Source organism: Cibotium barometz, chromosome 13, assembly GCF_041138505.1.
Source record: "Cibotium barometz isolate CiBa-2024 chromosome 13, ASM4113850v1, whole genome shotgun sequence".
Taxonomy (NCBI): Eukaryota; Viridiplantae; Streptophyta; class Polypodiopsida; order Cyatheales; family Cibotiaceae; genus Cibotium; species Cibotium barometz.
The window spans coordinates 41,021,356-41,041,986 of record NC_141058.1 but is presented as its reverse complement, the minus strand read 5'-3'; the positions used below and the strand labels follow the sequence as shown (position 1 = coordinate 41,041,986).

The following is a 20,631-nucleotide window of genomic DNA, read 5'->3' as shown; positions in this document are numbered from 1 at the left end:
AATACCTTAATGTTGACTTCTTATAATTAATTGTGGAAAAACCCCTTTACATTAATGTGGAAAAAAACATTTTTGTCCATAAAAATAGACAAAATCACTCAAAAATATTTACAAACATCACTCGCACTCATCATCCTTTATTGATGAGTATACAAAATACACGATACTTTGATTCCAAAAGAAAAAATCTGAAGTTCTTGATTGTTTTAAAGGTTACAAAACTCTAGTTGAGGACCAACATCAAAACGATTAGAACAGACAGTGATGCGATTCTCATGCATTTGAAGATTTCTGCCAGCAGCATGGAATGCACCAGTTCACCATCCCTTGTACTCCTCACCAGAATGGCATAGGCAAGCAAAATAATCACACTCATGGAGGCTACACGCTGTATGTTGCAGGTTGCCTCCCACATACTGGGAGAGGAGTGTCACCAACCCATGCTATCTGCAGAATCGGCTCTCAAGCTGGACTCTTCCCAATCACACCCCACATGAGTTATAGTGCTTGAGATCAAATGACTTGGTATCATTGGATGTGTGTGTGTGTGTGAGATGAGAAGAAACTTGCCATATTGTTCACTGATAAATGCTTGCAAAAAAAGAATTCTGGTGGAATGTGCATGCCTTCATGAATTGATGTGCCTTTCCTTTCTTTGATGTTCTAGGTGTTGTGTGAATGTTGATCTTGCACAACCAAAATATGGGAGCCCAGAAAGCTCAAAAAATCTTTTAAAAGAGATGATGCCTGCATTAGGCCTGAGTGGTGGTTTCTTTTTTAGTGATGGTCTTTGTGATATTAGTACTAACAAATGGGTACAAAGGCAAGAAAAAAAGAAGGGAAACCAATTGAAATTCAATGGGCATCCCACCTTCCCCTTTCAAGTGTTGAAATGAGGTCTCCCTACAATCCGTATGATCTCTGAGGAAAAACTTGGATATGAGCCAAGCACTTTTACAATAGCTCGCCATCTCTAGTTTAAATTGTTGCAAATTTTATCCTCCTCTCTTGTCAACTTCCACTGCCTTTTGCTCTTTTCATCTCTCTTACATTGCCCTCCTTGTCTTTGGCTCTCCTTGTTTGTTCCTCTCACTCTCATCACCCCCCACAAACGTAACCCCTTGGAGACGTTACAGACTGCAAGAGGAAAGTAGATCTGTACATTGGAGTTGATGACAAGTATGTTGCATGTAGGGGTGCAGATTACAACAGGCAAAATATCAATATAGCAGCGGTTGCTTCTTTTTATCGAAGACGAGGAAAGAAGAATACTGATTTGTGGGTGGATAGTTCTGTATATCCAGATCCATTACACATGCAAATTTTCCCCCTCAAAGTTTATCATCATTTTGCTGAGGTATGTTGGTGAAGGTGAGCATGGATTATATCGTAAATGTTTGTGCAGTGATGCCTCAAGAGCTCCAATATTACATGGTCTTTTATTCAATATTCGATAATGTATGTATTTAAGCAAGGTAGATTAAGAGCACCTCAACAAGTACTACGAGAAGAGTGAGTGAAGTGCTCAAAGTTGGAAGAAGATGTTAAGATTCTTACTAATAGAGAGCATCAATTGTCTGAAAATGTTAATGAAATGTGAGCAGATCAAGAGCGATTGAAAGGCCTTGAAGATGATAATAAATCCCTAAGAACAATTCACCATCAGCAAGAAGAAACTAATAGGAAAATGAAAGCAGCACTTGAAATACTCAAATGCACTCCACTAGGATATAAAGAGAGAATTGGTTGCAATGAAAAGCCTTGCAATGCATGGTGGTCAAAAAAAAAAGACGAGTGCAAGCCTTAGGGTGACATAACTGCATTTTAGGTTTTAGTCATCTAAATGTAGTGAGGACGCAAGATACAGAGGATAAATCTGACACTAATAAATTGTGCAATGGCTCATGCCAAGGGAAAATCAAAGAAACCTCCATTTATTGTCCAATAAGAGAAGAAGATACAGTGGTTGGCTGCCTTTTAAGTTCCCAAAGAAACACACAATGTCCACCATGCCCAGGAACTAGTTAACTTGCATGGATTACAAATAATCTCTCACTAAGGAAGCTTGCGTTATGAAGGCTGGTTTGGTGAAGTTGTAAATTTATGTCTTTGTATTTGACTTTGGCTTATAAATCTGTCACTTTACAATCTGCACAGGGTAAACATTCCATAAGCAAGATTACCATCCAAGAACCACGGCTTGCTACACATAATGTGTGCAGAACCATATAAAAGTAAGATGACAGCTTGAGGCAGGCCAAGTACAAGTTAAATCTATCTCACAAGTTTGTTCCCTCTTATTTTAAAGATACATTACTCCAGTAGCATCATAGACCCAAAAAGACCAGAATCACACACGATGCAACACACAGCATCCTTTAGTCCTTAAGAAACATATTTTTATTGAAACCAAGAGCTAAAGAGACAGCTTCCATTGAAACCAAGAGAGAAACGGCAGCATATTCAGAACTTAGCTTCCTTGGCATCTCCTAAGACAACCAACACTAGACTCCACATGAGCCGAGCAACATCAGCCGCCACTTATTGGTGGTATCAAGGCCAACTCATCTCCATCCTTGACAAGTGCAGTGCCATCTACATACTCTTGATTAAGGGCTACAATCATGCAAGAAATGATTTCCTGCAAACCAGGAAACTCGCTTGTGATGATCTCTATGCAATCAGAAACGGTGTTTGAGCAGCCAACCTTCATTTCGAGGGTAGTCTCAGACAGACCAGCAATCTCTCGAGCCCTTGCAAAAAAGAGCACGTTGATATGTTGGATGCTCTTCCCACCTACTTTTTGTTCGGTCTCATTCTTTGGTTGCTCATCCATCACCTGCCAAGAATGCATATTGGCACAAGAACAAAAAGCTCTGGTTAAAGTTCTGAAGCCATGAAGAGCTTACAAGAAAAACAGCCATAACCAAGTCAATGAGTGAATAGTGTACATGCTGTGTCATTTTCTTTTATAAAATAGTTTTTGAGAAACAATAATCCTCAATATTGTGGATGTGATTATCATCGAGTAAAGCCTTTTTAGTTTTAATCTATAGTTTAGCTGTTTATTACCCAGCAAAAATAAACAAAAACAAAAAAACAAACGCAAACACAAAATGTAGATCTTATTATAAAAAGGTAATTTGATTAACTTTTTAGACCCACCACATTTAGTTTTAGTGACGTCACATGCATCAGACCCTGCTACCCAACCATTGAAGCTGCTTTCTACTAGCTACCAATGCATGCGCCTTGCTCGGTCATGAAAACCTACAACCTATCATGGGCAGCTCTGTGAAGAAACGAGCTGACCTCCAACAGTGCCCAAACTAGGGGCCACTTTCCACAAGAGCCCTGATTGTGTTGGCAAGCACAACCAGTGTTGCGTCCCAACAAGCCTAGCAAGATGAGGTCTAGATTGGCTAAGAGCTTATAATTAATGGCCTAGAGCTAATAATGGCTAAAAGCTTATAAACAAAGCAAGGGCCAATAATTGCCATGTTATTGCTATAAAAGTGACCTTGGGGACACTTATGAGTTATGGAGTTATCCACACGGGCTACCAAGCACGTGCAAGACCTCATGGCCATGGAGCTTCAAGGTTAGTGTGGTATGGACGCTAGGTTAAGGCCATCGGTACCAAGCAGGCTCGTGGTAATCAGACCTCGCGCGGGGGGGGGGGGGGGGGGGGGGGGGGGGGCGCAATGAACCTACGATTGGGTGGTGAGTCGCTAGTTGCAATCTATTGCGGTCATACGATGCATACGATGTCAGGTCTATGAAACCTCGATAGGGTTTTGGTTCTAGGTCGGATAATCCTTGGGTACCTTACAAAAGGCAACCAAATTCAAAATTCGATCCCCAAGGAGTTTTTGCAGCCCATTCCCTTCTTAGCAACTAGTTGTCACTATACGCCCAACAGAGCGTGCAGTGACAGATGCAACCACGTGTACGAGAGATAAAGATAAAGAGAGAGAAGGGGGAGAGAAAGATGGGAATTGGGGATTCACACAGTACACCACGCTAAGTGGTTTCAAGAACAATCCACGGGCTTTTCCAAGCCAGGACCAATAGAACAAATGAATACAATATCAAACAAAGGTGTCGATGTCGAGATCGGGCTGAGGTCGATTTCGAGGCACAAGATAACTGATGCCGAGCTCACCACGAGGATGACCCACAACAGCCTTACACCAGGCTAGTACCAAAATCCAATGAGTCCAACTGATGTTCCCAAGTATCCACAAAAGCTCTTTGTTCTCAATCCAATCTGGACAAGGTAATCCCAAGATTCTCCCACACTGAGATGGGTATATATCTCCACAAGAAAGTCCCTTCTTTGTAAAGGTTCTAGATGTTAGCACATTCATCCCCAGTTTTTGCCCATTTTTGGTGTCCTTTTGGTCCCTTTTGCATGGCCCTTGATTCTGGGCTGGCCACCCCTATTATATATATATTTTTTGGGATTTTTCCCAGCCTGTTTGGTATTTTCCCAATTGGCCAACTATTTAGATCTAGTCGGCCAGCTCTCCTCATCTATAAATAGGTGGGGCTGGCCTCTCACTTTTCATTCAGTCTTGTACATATTTTGCTCCCTCACTTATGAGACTATTTGTGTCTCTTGCTTTGGGACTGTTTTGCTTCAGTATATTCAGCATAGTTGCTCCATCTCTCTCTCTCTCTCTCTCTCTCTCTCTCGCACTCTCTATTCAGCACGCTCTAGTGCCCCTTTGCTTCCGCTCCGTGCACTCTTTCATGGTATCATCGCTCCCGGTTCAGCGACTCCTCTGCTGCCCCAGATTCAGCCCTATTTTCAGCACCCTCTCCTCTGCGTTTTTTTCTCAAATTTGCAGCCTCTTTGTTGCTGTGTTTTCTGGACAGCATCTGCTGATCACATCCTCTTCAGATTGGCTTCACCACTTGCAGCCATAAGGTAATTTTCTGATCAGCGTTTCATTCCATGTAGAGTTTGGATATAGGCAGCCTGTTTTTTCAGGACAGCAGCGCTTCTTTTGCTGCGTTTTCCTCTCCAGTGGTCATTCCCTAGTGCAGAGGGGGATTGTGGCAGTTCGGGCTTTGGTGGTACCCTTGGTACATGTGGAGGACACTTCTTCTTCTGAGATTGTGCGTTTTTTCTTGAGGAGAGCCCAAGCTACTGTCCTTGTTGTTGCCTTTCCCTCTTTCACCCTCTTACAGCATATTCCCAAGCCCTATGTGGTTGCCTTTCCTTTCTATATCAAATCAGCATTTTTTGCTTCCTTCTTCTAGTGACCTCAAGGTTGGAGGTACAGTCGACAGAAGCTTCTGCGTTTTTTGCTACAGGAGGATTTTCGGGTGCTGTCCAGCCTCTTAGGGCTGCATTTTGGTGGGAGGAAGGGCCCTATATCAGTGTTTTTTGTTTTGGACAGTTTTATCTTATGAGGGTTGGTTCTATTGATTGGATCAATGATGACAACTTCAGATTTGGCTCCCGTACCACTCTCTTGTTATTTCCTTGATGAGGCAGACAAGTTGGATGTTGGTAACTTTCCGTCATGGAAGTTGCAGGTTACTTCTATTCTCAAGGAGTATGGTTTGATGGAGTTTCTCTCCTACAAAAATCGGTGCTTGCCGGACCTTGCCTCTGTAGAGGATGTGTGTCGGTGGAGGAAGACTGACGGACAGATCTATGGCTTTCTCCTCCTGAATTGTCAGGATTTGGTTCTTCGACACTTCATCTATGCTCCTAATGATGCTTCTACTTTCTCTGTGTGGCAGTTGCTTTGTGACCTGTATGGTGATGCCAGTGATCGGCAGATGGTTTCTGCTTCTGGGTGCTATGCAACCAGTGATCTTATGGATACTTCTTTTGGAGATATTCCTGCAACGAAGGATAGTGGGCCAGTTTTGCTCATTGCATCTGAGGAGTTTGTTTCTCCTGTTGCCTTGCCTTCAGTTTCTGTGCATACTTCTCCCTGCCAGGATGATATATTTGGTACTGTTTTTGAGGAAGAAAGTGGCTATCTTTGTTCACAACTTCTCAGGGGGATTTGTCTCCTATTGCTTCGCCTCCAACTCTTTCTTCGTCAACCAGTGACCAGGATGTGTTGCTGGTCCCTTTGCCTTCTATGAAGGAGCCTGCTTCTACGTTGTGTGATGCTATTGAGGAGGCTACTACTACTTCAGTTACCACTACTATGAATGTTCCTATTTCCCTTACTCTGTGTGAGGGTACTGGATTGTGGTCAGGTGTGTCCGTGACCGTGCCTGGGGCACAGTGGTACTTCCAGGGCTTGAAGGATTGGGATTTTGATTTGGTTGGGCCTATGGAGTCCCGACATCAGTTTTCAAAGGGGGCAGTTGAGTTCTTACATCTGGCGATGCCGACCTTCGAGGAGGATGCTATTGTACAGCATTTGGCTACTCTTGGTACAGTGTTACGACCTTGTGTTTTTCTCTCTGGACAACAAGCACGTGGGCACGGGCACGGGCACAGGATGCACAGTGTGGACAGGCATTAGCTAAATGTGAAAAGGAAACTCATAAAGTATGACCAGCCCAAGTGTAAAAAAAGGGGACAAAAAGGATTTTGATGTTATAAGGTTTTTAAAACCTTTGAGGATAAAAAATAAATAAATATTTTTCTTTGAAAAGCATGCGTTTTTCAAACCCTTGCTTTTTGGCGTTTTTATGAAAAGCGCATCGTTCTCTTTATAAGGGTGGCGAGCTTGAGGAAATCGTGTGGGTGCTGGTCGCCGTGTGGAGAGCGCCGGATGGCTTACGCTGGGCGCTACTAAAGTTGCTTTTGGCGCTGCTGTTACGCGTGGGGTGGTGCTACTGCGCAGGAGCCAGAAGCTGTTGTTGCTGCTGCCGCCACCAGGAGCTGTTGCAGCCGCTGCCGTCATCAAGAGCAGCCGCTGCCGCCACTAGGAGCAGCCGCTACCGCTGTCGAGTACAGCCGATATCATCGTTGCTGCTGCTACTGTTGCTACCGGGTCCTGCTGCCACCTCCGTCGAGACCTACTACTGTCGCCGCCGGGTACAGGACCATCTCCGCCGCTGGGTACTGTGCTGCCGCCAGCTGGAGCTACTGTTGGCCGCTGCTAGCCACTGCCGTTGCTGTTGGTTGATGCTGTTGTTGCTGTGCTGCTGTTGGGCGCTGATAAGATACTGATGCACATGACCTACAGTAGGGTGCTGCTGCACCTAGGCTCCAGACAAGTGCTGTTATGCATGGGCAGTCAAGTAGGTGATCAGGTGGTTGAGCATGGGTTACTACCGGTAAAAAGCGACACGCGACTATATCTAAGGGCTATTGTCAGCAATGGGCAGCTAGGTAGGCATCAAGCAGGAGTTTCTATGCAGATAGTTGAGCAGTCAAACGAGGGTCAGATGGGAGGCTCTCTACGCCAGGTGGCTGCATGTATGGAAGCAGTCAGCGTGGGTCTCTCTCTCTCTCTCTCTCTCTTGGAAGACGGTGAGTTGAAGGAGGCACCGAGGGGCTAACAGCCAAGGGGTCTTTCTCTCTCTCTCTCTCTTCGCAAGCAGATTTTTGTTTACGAGATTTGGATACAGAGGATTAGGCTATATATGCACAGGATTATGTTCTTGGAAGAGATGTGTGTTGCTCTTTGTCTTGGACCTATGTGTATTCAAGGATGGCTTGATACGTCCTCTATCTTTCTCTCTCTGGAATTTTGGCATTGTGATTGGATGATGCATATGAGGATTTATCTGTCATCATGGAAACAGGACATTGGTCTTTCATGAAGAAACAAGACTTTGGTATCGAGGATACAGGTCTATGGTTTATTAGATACAAGTCTTTGGTTTCATGTGGAAAACATGTCTCTGGATTCATGTGAACAGGTTAAAGTTTTCTCGAGGTTACATGCAGGCTGTGACTATAGGAAGGACATATGGTTTGGTACAGCCCTACTGCTGTTTGGGAAAGGGTTGTGGGATCCATGGTTGAGATGAAGAAGACCTTTTCAAGCAGGGAGGTGTCGTACAGGTGTGCCTTCATTATGGAATGCTTTTCTGATAACGAGAGTTCTTATTTGGAAAGTCCTGGATGAAAAGCTAAAAGGAATCCTATTGGTAAAGGATTCGACAAGTTGTACTTTGTACTCTTATTTGATCAAGTAAAGAAATACCGCAAGGGGCACCACTGTGTTTTGGGGCCAATCGGTGTCCTTGTATTATTTGTAGGAGCATTCTAGCTCTCCTGTTTGTTTTCCTTTTTCAGGTTCTCATGGGCGATGAAGTGTTTTGTGTGCGAGTGTTTATTCCACCGCCTGTCAGATTTCTGAAGGCCGGTTTCATGGTTCCATCGTTGGGATATCGTCGACTTTCTCAAGGAGGCGAGCCCGTGGTTGTCACATCAAAAGCTTCAACATGTGGACAGTGAAAAGAAAGTACAGGAGACAACGCAGGATTGATTGTCTTTGCCTATATCAGGTGAAGAGCAAAAGCTAAAGATGAAGCTCAGGAGAAAAGACACCAAGGACAGAAAGTAGTCAGCCAGGAACAAGAAGCAGTTGAAGTGTTATGGTGCAAAACATGGGTTGAAGGCTATGGCTTTCGACACTTTGTCACCAGTGGTATCTTCACGGAGGCTTCATGGGTTCGGAAGGCAGCTTCTTTCTATGTTTAGCAGTGGTGATCTACTATGCTTCATTAGGAACTTGTGCTTACCACTTGGGTGGAGTGCAAGCAGGTTTTGGGTCCTTGAGGATATATGAGATGAGGCTCAGTTGGAAGCAGAGGAACTTGATGTGGTTCTTATTCTTGAGCAGATACTGGCACATAAGAAAAGAAAGGTACAGGGTAAAGTTTCCCGTCGCTATCTTGTGAAGTTCAAGAACTATTCACCGATGGATGCAAAGTAGATGGAGGAGGGTGACTTAGCAGATTCACCTCAGGTATTGCAGCTTTATCTTGATGCCTTTGAATTGGAGCCGACTCTTGCTACGGCTCATTCAGGTTCAGCAAAGCATAGGTCTGGAGCATTGCCTGATGCTCAAGAGGGGGGTAGCACCTCCACTCCCTTGTTATAGATAGGCTCAGTTTTTCATCTAGAAGTCACTTGGTGACATCTTTGTATTCACCCGAGGTACTAAGGCTGACAGTACATCTGCTTTTGGGACTTCTATGATTTTGTGACTAGTCACATGACATGGTAAAGTTGGGTATGGTTCAAAGTCGGCCGCACCATGAACTATAACTGCAACTATGGATAACTCTGTCTACAACTATGGGTAACAGAAATGGTTTTTGCCTTTGGAACTAAGGTATGACTGAGGAAGATTGGGACATTGATCTTTGTCATATGGTTCTGGTTGTTCTTGACCACAGGATCGGTCAATTGGATATTGAGATGATGCTATTTGTGGAGTTGGTCTCCTTTGGAATGGCATGGTTTGGTTGAGCTCAAAGTCTGCAGCAACCTGAGCTAACACTTCAAGACTCTATGAAGGGCATAAGTCTTGCGAGCAGTCCTAGAGATTGGTTTGGTTCATATATGGATTGAACTCTGTGTGTGCATGTATTTATCCACTTTCCGAGATATTATGGTATTCTGGTGCCATTGGATCCTGGTACCCTTGAGAATACATTGGGCAATACTCTCGATGTGTCAGGATGAGATGCATGTATGTTGGTATGATACATCAGGTACTTTACCATGTTCATGGTGTATCACTGAATGTGGCTCCTGCGAGATGGCCATAAGTAGAGTGTGTAAAGCATCAAGAGGGACATATGTGGAAAGGTACTTTACCATGTTCATGGTGTATCACTGAATGTGGCTCCTGCGAGATGGCCATAAGTAGAGTGTGTAAAGCATCAAGAGGGACATATGTGGAAAGTACTTAGTGGATGTATAGTTTAGATGCATTGAGTGCTTTCATATGCTCATGTTGTACCTCCAGTAGTGGGTCCTGTGCGGGATACCCATGGGTGTAAGGCTTGCGAGCAACCCTGAGAATGTTATTGTGGAGTGGGTAGAGCATCTTGAGGAGCATATTGTTTGCAAATGCATATATGTGTCATGCATATGTTTGTCATATGTAGAATGATGCATGGTTTTGTTTTTTTGGTTAACACAGGTTACGTGTTTCCATTTGATTTTAGACTTTTGCTGCAGGTTCTGAAGGAACAAGCAAGAGTTGTTGTCACTTTGACGTGACAGTGTCACCATTTGGCCACCCGAATGGTTCACTCTTGCTTTCACACTATGTACATATTGGATTGGTGTCCATGGCTTATGGAATGTGCCTATGCATGTGATTGACATGTGTCATGCTGTATAGTTGGATATGATATTCCGCTGGGACTTGATGTTATCATGCCCGGAATATCTGGAGGACTTGGCTTTCCGCTGGGACTTGTGCCTTTGTGTACATGCCCGGAAACGCCTGGAGGATTGGCTTTCCACTGGGTCTGGTATCGCATATACTTGCCTGGAAACGCCTGGTCTTATATGGTTTCATGAACGGAAATTGCTCATGCCAATGCTGCATTGCATAGCATCTTTATGTGCTTTCCTGCAAATGAAACTGCATGCTGTTTTCATGCCTACATGACCTATGTGTAGTTCCGGGCTAGGGGACGCTCAAACAGCCCTTAGGACTTGGCCAATATTTATAAGTGAATGCGTTCCCACTTCATTAAAGTTTGGGCGCCCAAAAGTCACTTATAAATTATGACCACTTCCAAGTTCACACTCACTGAAGTCTCGAGGCGGACAAGACTCAATGTCCAGGACCTGATCCTCCCTTGTTACTCATAAATGGGCATCTCCCCATGTCCCTTCACCTGATTGGACCCCAATTCACTTACTTATCAAGAGAAAATTCGTGTTTTCTCTTCATGAGGATTTTTGGAGACTGAAAACTCTGTTTGTCCACCATTTCTCTCCATTTCGAAGCTCTCCATAGCCATACCCAACTTGCTAGGGTGTTTTCCAAGCTTCCAAGAGTGTTTCCAAGCTTCCAAGAGTGTTTCTAAGTGCTAATCACTCTCTTACTCACTCCCAATGACTGAAATTCAGCAAAACAGCTCTCATTTTTGCTGTAATTTCTAGTCTTTTTGCTGAAAACCCTAATTTCAGCCTTCCTTTCTCAAATTGAACCATAGGGGAAGCTTTCCCAGGGTTCCCTTCATCCTCTTGAAGACTTTTGTCGCGAAGGATTGCGGCAAATCGAAGATATCAACACTCCTAAAGCTTCCAACGCGAAGGCTTCCGCTTGCAACAACTTCTAGAAGACTGGTAAGCTAATTGGACAATGTGTTGTCATTACTTATTCAGTAGAAGGGCAAGACTCCTTGTTTAGCCGCCCTGTGTAGTATTTCTCTTGTCCTATGTGCTCTTGAAGACGTTGCTACCTTGCTTGGTAGAACATAGAGCCAATGGTAGAGAATATGGGCACTGAAGTCGGGCCGGGTGTAACGGGAGGCGGACGCGTGTATTGGAATCGTATAAATGTGAACACGATTCTGAGCACTTAACACTTGAGCATTACAACCACAAAGCTGAAAATGACAGTACACCACATAAAGGGGCCGATGATAGGCTGACCCCCCCCCTTTAGGTTATATTACCAAAAGAGTCTGCAAAGTACAAGATTACGGGTGCCTGGGGATTCACCACCAGCCTGCACCTGATTCTTCCAAATACATTATGAATGAATACATTTCAAACAAGAGAATCTGTAGGTACATCCGCCCTACACACAGGTACATCCGCCTTGCACAAGCCTCTTCACAGGTACATCCGCCCTGCACAAGCCTCTTCACACGTACATCCGCCCTGCACAAGATGTAAATCGATCTTTAGGCCCTGTTTCCACGCGAGAAACTGATCCAGAAACCTGTGTACTCCGCGAGCAAGTGTCCCCAATGCTTGCCCTAAGCACCTGCTAAACCAGGAATCCTTGAGACACATCCATGCTCACATATTCCATTGCTGTCCGGCCTGTTTTGTGCAATAACCAGTCCAAAACAGCAACTTTCTGTCGCGAGAAATCCACCTGTACAGGGTCCTACAGCCCTGTGGAGGTCCCTAGAGCTGTCCTGTACTGTCCAAGTTGACTTTGGACACCTGTAACCAGCCCAAAACTCGCAATAACCAGAAATTGCAGGTCTGAAATTTGCCAACCAGCCCTTTAGAAGAGTGTGGGGATCGTTGTCCAAGCTTGTGCGAGTCCAGGAAGCAAGCAACCAGCCCTGTAGCAACTCCCAAAGTTCCAACCAGCTCTCCAATATGTTGAATAATGAGTAAAACAGCCCAAAAGGGCCTCTTGAGGGAGGCGCCTTTTTCAGGTGCCACCTCAGGGGCCTGGTGGGTGGGTACACATGCTGGCTGACATGTGTCCCCATAAGGTGTCCAGCCCATAGTGCTCCATTTGTCCTGTTTCTATAAGTTTAGGTCCAACCAAATGGGAAATGGCCCTAAGCTGTCCGGACTTCATTAATTTTGGTCCAACCAAATGCGAACGCATTATAAGTTGTCCGGCCACTTATTAATGAGTGTGGACCTGCAAACCAATAAACCTTAGTAGTAAATGAAGTAAGCTGTAAATTGAGTGTGGACGCACTTACCACGTGCAAAATCCATAAGCCCACAGTTTTAGGCCCAAACAAGAGTGCACACACGTGTCCACAAGGTGCCCAGGCGTCCCCGGTCCCTCGGACTTCACAAGCCAAAATAACAAGCATTGTCCAGGCAGCAAGACAATGTCACACAAAGTAAAATAAAGTTATGGCATGCATCATTTATGCATTGTGCACATGTAAACTTGGAGAACCATCTATCATCATTCTTGTACTTGAAAATATTCCGCCTGCCATCATAACACACCATGTGTGCATGGCCGGAATCCACATGGGCACCGCCCGAAAGTCCACAAATGTCCTGCCATGTCCTTGGACTCATATGCATCCACTCATATGATCCATACACATGCCCAGGTATAATACATACATGCATCCGCATGTTTCTAGGCCTGACACGCATCCGCATGTCCCTAGAATATAGGGGTTTGTGACACCGGGCATCAAGGGAGCTCCTTGGTGATCTACATCGACATACCATTGTTTTCTAAATGCTGAATTTCATATGCATTGACATGGAGGATTTGGCAATGGATGCCCGTGAAGCTATGTATTGAATTTCTCCAATAGTAATACAATTTACTCAAGGGAGGGGTTGGCCGTTCCGGCTTATTGTGTGTCTCTTGTCAATTCAGCAATTTACTTCTTGTATTTGAGTAAGTGTCCTTCAAATCTTAGTGTATTTAAGTGTATTGATCAGCATTGTGTTCAACCAAGTTACATTGGTATCAGAGCTTACGGTTCTCTTTCACTTCTATCGTGAGAGACGATCACCGTGAACACCAGCTATCTCTACACTTAGAACATTATAAACAGCCATACAATGAATGTTGGAGATGCTAATACAAGAGGCAAGGACAATGAAATGCATGTCTCCAATGCTTTACAGAATGAGCAAACTCATGTGGTGCACAATAGGGAACATGAATATGTGGGACAGCCGTCCCGTGGCAAAGAGAAGATGCAAGAAGAAGAGTCCATAGTCTTGAGGGCTAAACTTACTCGTATGCAGGCTCTTCTCCATGCACAATAAGAAGAATTGAATCTCTATCGCCGCGAGGATCCATTGGTACATGACCGTTTGAAAGCCAAGAAAGCTGAATCTTATATGGATCATGCAATGGCAATGATTGCTCAAGAGTTGCACATGCAACCGAGGGATGCAGCACGTGCATACTTGGCTCGTACCGAGGATGCCTATACAGAAAAGGCAACCATCCCACATGTCTTGGAATCCCCACAAGTGCCCGAACAAGAACTTATGTCTAAGAGGATGAATCTCCATGTGATGGGAGAGGAACAATCAGTGACTTCACGCCATGCACGAATACCTCATGTAGCCCGTGAAGGATACAATGTTTATGGCAGTGATCAAAATGTATGTCAAATGCCATTGCCAGCTGAAAATGTGTATGCACAACACATGCAACATGGGCTGCAATTTTCTGTTGGTGCAGGTATTCCGCGTCTCTCTCATGCCACTCATGCCTTCGAGTGTGCTCGTGAGGGAGAAGTTATGGCTGAAAATGTATCAATGCATGTTGAGGGGCCAGCCATGCCTCATGCTTACAGGGCACATGTATCTATGCCTTATGCATCACCTTCTGGTCCAAAAATGATGCCAGTCACAGGGACTGTCCCAATGGACAAACATGGGGGAAAACATGTTGAGATGCACACACATGCATCAAAGTCTCGTGACTTCAAAGCCGGAGACAAATCTGTGAAGTTTGACACATATCATGGGGAATATGATGCATCAAAGGTACTTGCTTTTATTGCCCAGTTTGATATTGCTTTCAGTAATGAGGATTTCACTCAGAAATCCATGATCCGGCATGTAAGCAAATTCATGAAAGGCACTGCTGCCCATTGGTGGCTCACGGAGAAGCTCTCACCGAATCCTGTTAGATCATGGGAAGAGTTCAAGGAGAGGTTCTATGCTCAATTCTTGCCTCCCAATGCATTGAATGAGATAACAATGAAGTGGGATTGGGTAAAGCAAAATGAGGGGGAATCGGTAAATGCATATGTACAAAAGTTTTGGAAAGTGCTCTTGGAGGTGTCTCCATTTATGCATGTCACCGAGTCGGAAAGGAAGAGAAGGTTTCAATCGGGATTGCAACCCGTGTACAAAGCGGGATTACAAATGTATCCTGGTCATACCTTACACCAATTAATCGCAGCCGCCACTGCCACCGAGCAATTGGAACTCAAATTGAGTCGATCCAATAAGGCTAAACCCTCATTTCAAGACAAAGAGAGGGCTGTCCAAAACCTGCAAAATGATGGACAGCCACCTAAAAGGGACCAAAATCAAGCCAAATCAGGTCCAAAAGCTGAAAATAAGTTTGCTAAAAAGCGTCCTTATAAGCTGGCAAACTTTGGTCTTAGTGTTAAGAAGAAGGAGCAATATATGCGTGAAGGCAAATGCTTTACTTGTGGCAGCACCGAGCACATGGCAAGAGCATGCCCAAATAAGAAGAACAAAGCTGAAAATGCTAATGTACCGAAGCCCAAGGCGTTCCCGATGTGCAAGGGGATACAATCCATGAGGGCAAAGATAAGATTGTATGCAAAGCTTGGGGACAACTCAAGAATCAGCTCGCTTTGTTTATGTTTAATGATTGTGCAACGGATAATTTTATATCCACTAATCGAGGATGCTTGCTATTTTTTTCAAGAGGGGGGTATGTTACGACCCTGTGTTTTTCTTTGGACACTATGTAGGTGGGCACAAGGACATGGTGGACAGTGTGAATGGCATTGGTTTGGAGTTGAAAAGGAAACCCATATGTGGCCAGCCCAAGTGTGAAAGGGACAAAAAGGGATTTTAAAGTTTTTAAGGTTTTAAAACTTTAAAAACTTTAAAATTTTTAAAGAAAATTTTTTTTTGGAAGATGCGTTTTTGCTATTTGCTTTTGGCTTTTTGGAGAAAGCGAACTGAATCGCATCTTTGGTTATAAAAGCGAAGGGCGGCGCATCACCTTGGGATCGCAGCCTGAATCTCTCTCTCTCTCTCTCTCTCTCTCTCTCTCTCTCTCTCTCTCTCTCTCTCTCGTAGGCTGGCTATAGGAGTCGTCGTGTGGCGTGTGGCGTGTGGTGTGAGGCGCATCTAAGGCTGGTCGCCAAAGAGCACAGGATTCGGTGTGTGTGTGCGGCGTTTCTCTCTTTGGGTGGCTGGTCGCCAGAGATCACAGGTAACTCGCACGACTGCAAGACAAGAAGCGCACGAGGGCTGAGCTGGTTTGCGCAGGTCAACAGGGGTAGGCCAACGACTGCAAGATAGGAAGCGCACATGTGCGCTGCTGCTGTGCGCGCCTTCGTGCGTTCGCGCTATTGTATGGCGCCTCTGTTGGGCTGTTGTTGTGCGCGCCTCCGTGTTGCTCTCGGCTGCTGTTGTGGCGACTTTGTGTGGGTTGTACGGCCGAGCAAGGCTGCTATTGATGCTCCTTACTGTTGTTATACGACAGATTTTCCGCAGCCTTGCTCCTTACTGTTGTTATACGACAGATTTTCCCCAAACCTACTTGATGCAGGAGACTAGAGATAGGCTTTTCTCTTTCTCTCTCTCATCATGGATTCACGCCCTGTTGAAGAGATTTGGATACAGAGACCAAGCTACAAATACACGGGATGATGTTCATGGAAGAGATGTGTTCCTCTTCGTCTTGAACTTATGTGTATTCAGGGATTGCTTGAAACGGCCTCTATCTTTCTCTCTCTGGGTTATGGAAAAAGCGTAGGGTATTGCTGCGGAAATCAACCCTAGTTCTGGCACCATGCTTGGATGGTGTATCTGTGGATTTCTCATGGAAATAGGACCTTGGCTTTTCGAGAGGAAACAGGACTTTGGTTTTGAGGAAACAGGCCTATGGTTTATGGGATACAGGTCTTTGGTTTATCAAATACAGGTCTTTGGTTTCATGTGGAAAACATGTCTTTGGATTCATGTGAACAGGTTGTAGTTTTCTCGAGGTTACATGCAAGCTCTGGCTATAGGAAAAGACATGTGGTACGGTACAGCCCTACTACTGTTTGGGAAAAGGTTCGAAGGATCCATAGTTGAGATGGAGAAGACCTTTCGAAAGCAGGGAGGTGTTGTACAGGTGTGCCTTCTCTATGGTATGCTCTGCTGTAATAACGAGAGTTCTTATTTGGAAGTCCTGGGTGAAACTATAAGGGATCCTATTGATGGAGGATTCTACAAGTTGTACTTTGTACTCAAATTTGATTAAATTAAAGAAATACCGCAAGGGGCACCACTGCGATTTAGGGCCAACCGGTGTCCGTGTACTTTTTGCAGGAGCACTCTAGCTCCCCCTGTTTGTTTTCCTTTTCCAGGTCCTCAAAGGTGTTGAAGTGTTTTGTGTGCGAGTGTTTGTTTCACCGCCCGTCAAGTTTCTGAAGGCCGGTTTCAGTAAATCTTGAGAAATTTTGTGCTTAGATCATGAAACAGAATATGGGTACGTTTCAGTAACCCATATAAACCGCATGGCTCAATGGTCTCCGAGATAATGCATCTGCTTTCTTGTTGTCTTTGACATTCATCAGCCACAACATGGCCTGCTTGGTTGAAGACTGCTCCAATGCAATCTCATCATGTTCAATCACAAAAAGGTGTAGAATAACCAACACCGGTCCTTTGCTAGCATAAAGTCTCAATGCTTCAAAAGGGTTTTGTTTCAGCTTTGGTCCACAAAGATTCTATGGCTTTATTTGTCGAAATATGCAATGGGCTAAACACCACTACAAACCACTTGTCAAACTTCCTAGCATGATGTCAATCTGATGATCTTCAGATCTCTCTGGCGTCTTTGCCTTCCTTTCCCTTACTTGTCCCGAGGAATCTGCATGTGAGAGAGCGAGAGAGCACGCCTAGGAGTAGCTTCCTTGTCTCCTCCATAAGAAATAAAACGGGTAGCTCTAGATCCTTTTGCAATGGTGACTCGAAGATAGGCTTTAGCAGCTTCAACTCCTTCGACTTCAGTGACTCAATCCTTGATGAAATCTGCGAACATTTGAGCCCTTCTTTGGTCTTGTTCTCTCTTGGTTCTCCAAGAAAGAAATTCTTCCTCTCTGAGAGGTCGTCTAAACTACTGAAAGTCATGGTACTCTTCTGATGTCATGGCCGCGGTTTCATGATAAATAGATTGACAGTCTTGGGTTTCTTCTCTACCTACCGACTTGCATGTTCTTTGAGGTATGCTCTGATACCACTCTTAAATCCCCCAAGGATCAACTTGTAGACGCTCCTGATATACAAGACTCAAACCCTGCGAAACAAAGCCAAACAACATGAAGGGGGTGCAGGCCTGGCTCACCTCCCAACCTTGACAGCCATGGGCAAAACCCACAAGTCTTGGCTGTCCCCACCGAGCCACGAGCTAAGCTAACTAGCTAGACGTACCGACCAACCTCTACCCCATAACGTCCCATACCGCCACGAAGCTACCCTCGTGGGCCTCAAGACTGCTGCTGCTGGCCTTGGCTGCATAAAGCAGGTGCACGTCTGCACTAGATCCAGGCTCCTGATCATAGAGCTCTCACAAAGACACGCGAGACTCTATGAACTATTGACTAACCTTGGCCACTCTTTTATAGGCTCTTGACCGGTCATCGGGCGTCCACACTTGGGCGCCCGCCCGTCCATACTTGGGTGCCCGTCCGTTAGTTCTATACCTAGCCCAACTCGCCAATCAGTCTCCCATGGATCGAATTCCACTTCAAGAATTTCCAGACTCCGGTACTCCTTCGAGAATTTCAAGGCTCTAATACGCTGAAGCACAATTCTGCCAATTAGCACCAGCCCCTTCACTCAACATGGGGGTCTTTGGGGCAACAGAGCAGAAATGACTCGTTTTAGGGTTAAAAAACATACTTGAGGACACAACAACAACAGCAACAACAACAAAAGCGAAAAAAACAGGCCCAAACAGAACAGAAATACCTTCGCTACTCATGTAAGAGACAAGCGTCCAGAGTGATCACACGAGTAGGCTTCACAGAGCTGTACGAGATCTGGTTCTGGTTCTGGTTACGCTTCGCTGATTACTGCTAATTCTGCGTTTTTTTTGGGTTTAATCCATTATTTAAGTAGAGAATATATTGTAAAAAAGAAATTGGATTATTTACTGCTAATTCTGCGTTTTTTTTGGGTTTAATCCATTATTTAAGTAGCGAATATGCTTGGATGGTATTGTAAAAAAGAAATTGGATTATTATTAGTGAAAAGGAGATGTTTTTTTTCCAAGGTGTTGGAACTTGGAAACCGTGAACTAATAAGGTTTTGAATTTCATACGTATCAACAGATTCAAATTTTTCAAATTTTTAATTAATGGCAGCCATCACCTCCCAAAATGGCTCCAGTCCATGGAGAGCTCAATTTTTAGAGTCTTCTACCTTCCGGAGGGCTCACAAAACAAAACCCTTGCATCGCACTTTTAAGCTAGGCAATAGCCCCAAGAGAGAAAGAGAGATTATGCAGTGTGCATTGTGTTTAAAAATTAAAAAATCATCACCAGGAGGCAAGCATATGAATTACTGCTTCCCCATCATCTAAAGGTCTAGAATGTATTCCATGTCAATTTACTTAAGAAGTATGTGCTTGACGCAGATCACTTACTAGGAGAGGAATAACTTATCTCCTGGACTCAAGGATAGTTGAACCATCCTAGATGTTCCGGAGAAGACCCTTAGGAACATAACCCTAAGGAAAGGTCTGGTAAAATAGAAATTTTACCTAGTGGAAGATGCTACCTAGGAAAAAGAAGAGGAGATATTCGAGATGAGGGCATCTCGGTTTTTCAAGTGGGGGAGGATGTAAGATCCGTTCCTAACCCCTCAACACGTATGGCCAAACTCCTTTATTTACTAGTTGCAATTCGACAAAGAGAAAGTCATATTTTAAAAAGGAATTAAATGGAAAGTTTCCTTTTGGTCCCAAGATCCCATAAATCCAACTAGATCGTGGGGAGAAAGCACCTTCGAGGTGGAATGTTTAAAGTAATGAGAGCTGCCAAATAGGTGTGGGGAGAAAGCACCTTCGAGGTGGAATGTTGAAGTAATGAGAGCTGCCAAATAGGTGTGGGGTCCAAATTAGACCATCTAAGATTATTTTTGAGTCATATAAACTATTGGATACGGTAATTGCATACTATAAGGATTTTTGGAACAGACAGAATGTTAAACAAACGTTCTTTGCCAATCAGGGTCCATCTTGCCCAAATCAGGGAAATCCTAGGAGAACTCCAGCTCAGCCATCTGCCTCTGTCCAGAGTAGCCTCAGAACTCCTTCCCAGAACTAGGGCAACCAAAGAGAAAGAGTTCTGCCTCAGACTGCAGCAGCCAGAGCAGTCACAATAGCAGAAGTAGTGGAAGAAGAAAGAGGATAGATTTATGCAGCAATTGAAAACCAAGGGCCAAACCGTCAATTCTCCATCATTCATACTCCAGCTGAGTATCAAGATAAGCCTTTTAAGCTTTTGATTGATAGTACTCATTCTTTCATTTCCCTTGGATGCTTGCATAAGCTAGTCTTAGATCAGAAATCAAGGAAACCTATGCAAGTTGAATTGGCAAGTGGGAAGATTCTTCACCTTGAGACATATCGTATTCAGTTCAATCTAGATGGGAATTTAACTGACTGTAAGTTAGAGTCATACCTTTTTTAGTTTTCGACGGGATCCTTGGAATAGATTGGCTCCATAAAAATCAAGCTGACATTCACTGTCATAATGGAACCATTTCCTTCCGTGACCTCCACCACGGAAATAAAGTTCAAGGAACCGGAATTTTAGGATTCCCAAGTCTGCAGTTAGTAAAGGCTTCTAAGTTACTAAAAGGACTTAGAAAGAAGTATCTCATTTATGTTGTTAAAATGAATCCAGTAGACTCAAAGTTAAAAGCTAAAGAACCTGAATGGTTAAGTGATTATGATGATTTATTCCCATCAGAATTAACAGAGATGCCTCCAATTCAAGAAGTAGATCATGTGATAGAATTGACCCCCAGATCTCAGCCACCAGTAGCCCTGC

At 44.2% G+C, this 20,631-nt stretch overlaps 1 protein-coding gene across 3 annotated transcripts; it reads right to left on the bottom strand.

The window, feature by feature from the left end:
- Window positions 1-1,943: 1,943 nt before the first annotated feature.
- Window positions 1,944-18,760, bottom strand: LOC147632683 (molybdopterin synthase sulfur carrier subunit-like). Of its 3 annotated transcripts, none has more exons than XR_015267221.1 (3): window positions 18,545-18,741; window positions 2,708-2,839; window positions 1,944-2,149 (listed from the first exon to the last, which is right to left on the bottom strand). XR_015267221.1 is itself a non-coding variant. In XM_086807495.1 (3 exons), exons 2-3 carry the CDS (start codon window positions 2,834-2,836, stop codon window positions 2,531-2,533), a joined length of 240 nt encoding a protein of 79 aa, XP_086663621.1. In that variant the 5' UTR covers window positions 2,837-2,839; window positions 18,545-18,760; the 3' UTR covers window positions 2,278-2,530. The 3 variants fall into 3 exon arrangements, 2 of the variants coding, with proteins under 2 accessions (XP_086663621.1, XP_086663620.1); XM_086807495.1 differs by lacking the exon at window positions 1,944-2,149 and adding an exon at window positions 2,278-2,641 and having other exon boundaries at window positions 18,545-18,760; XM_086807494.1 differs by lacking the exon at window positions 1,944-2,149 and having other exon boundaries at window positions 2,278-2,839; window positions 18,545-18,722.
- Window positions 18,761-20,631: the final 1,871 nt, after the last annotated feature.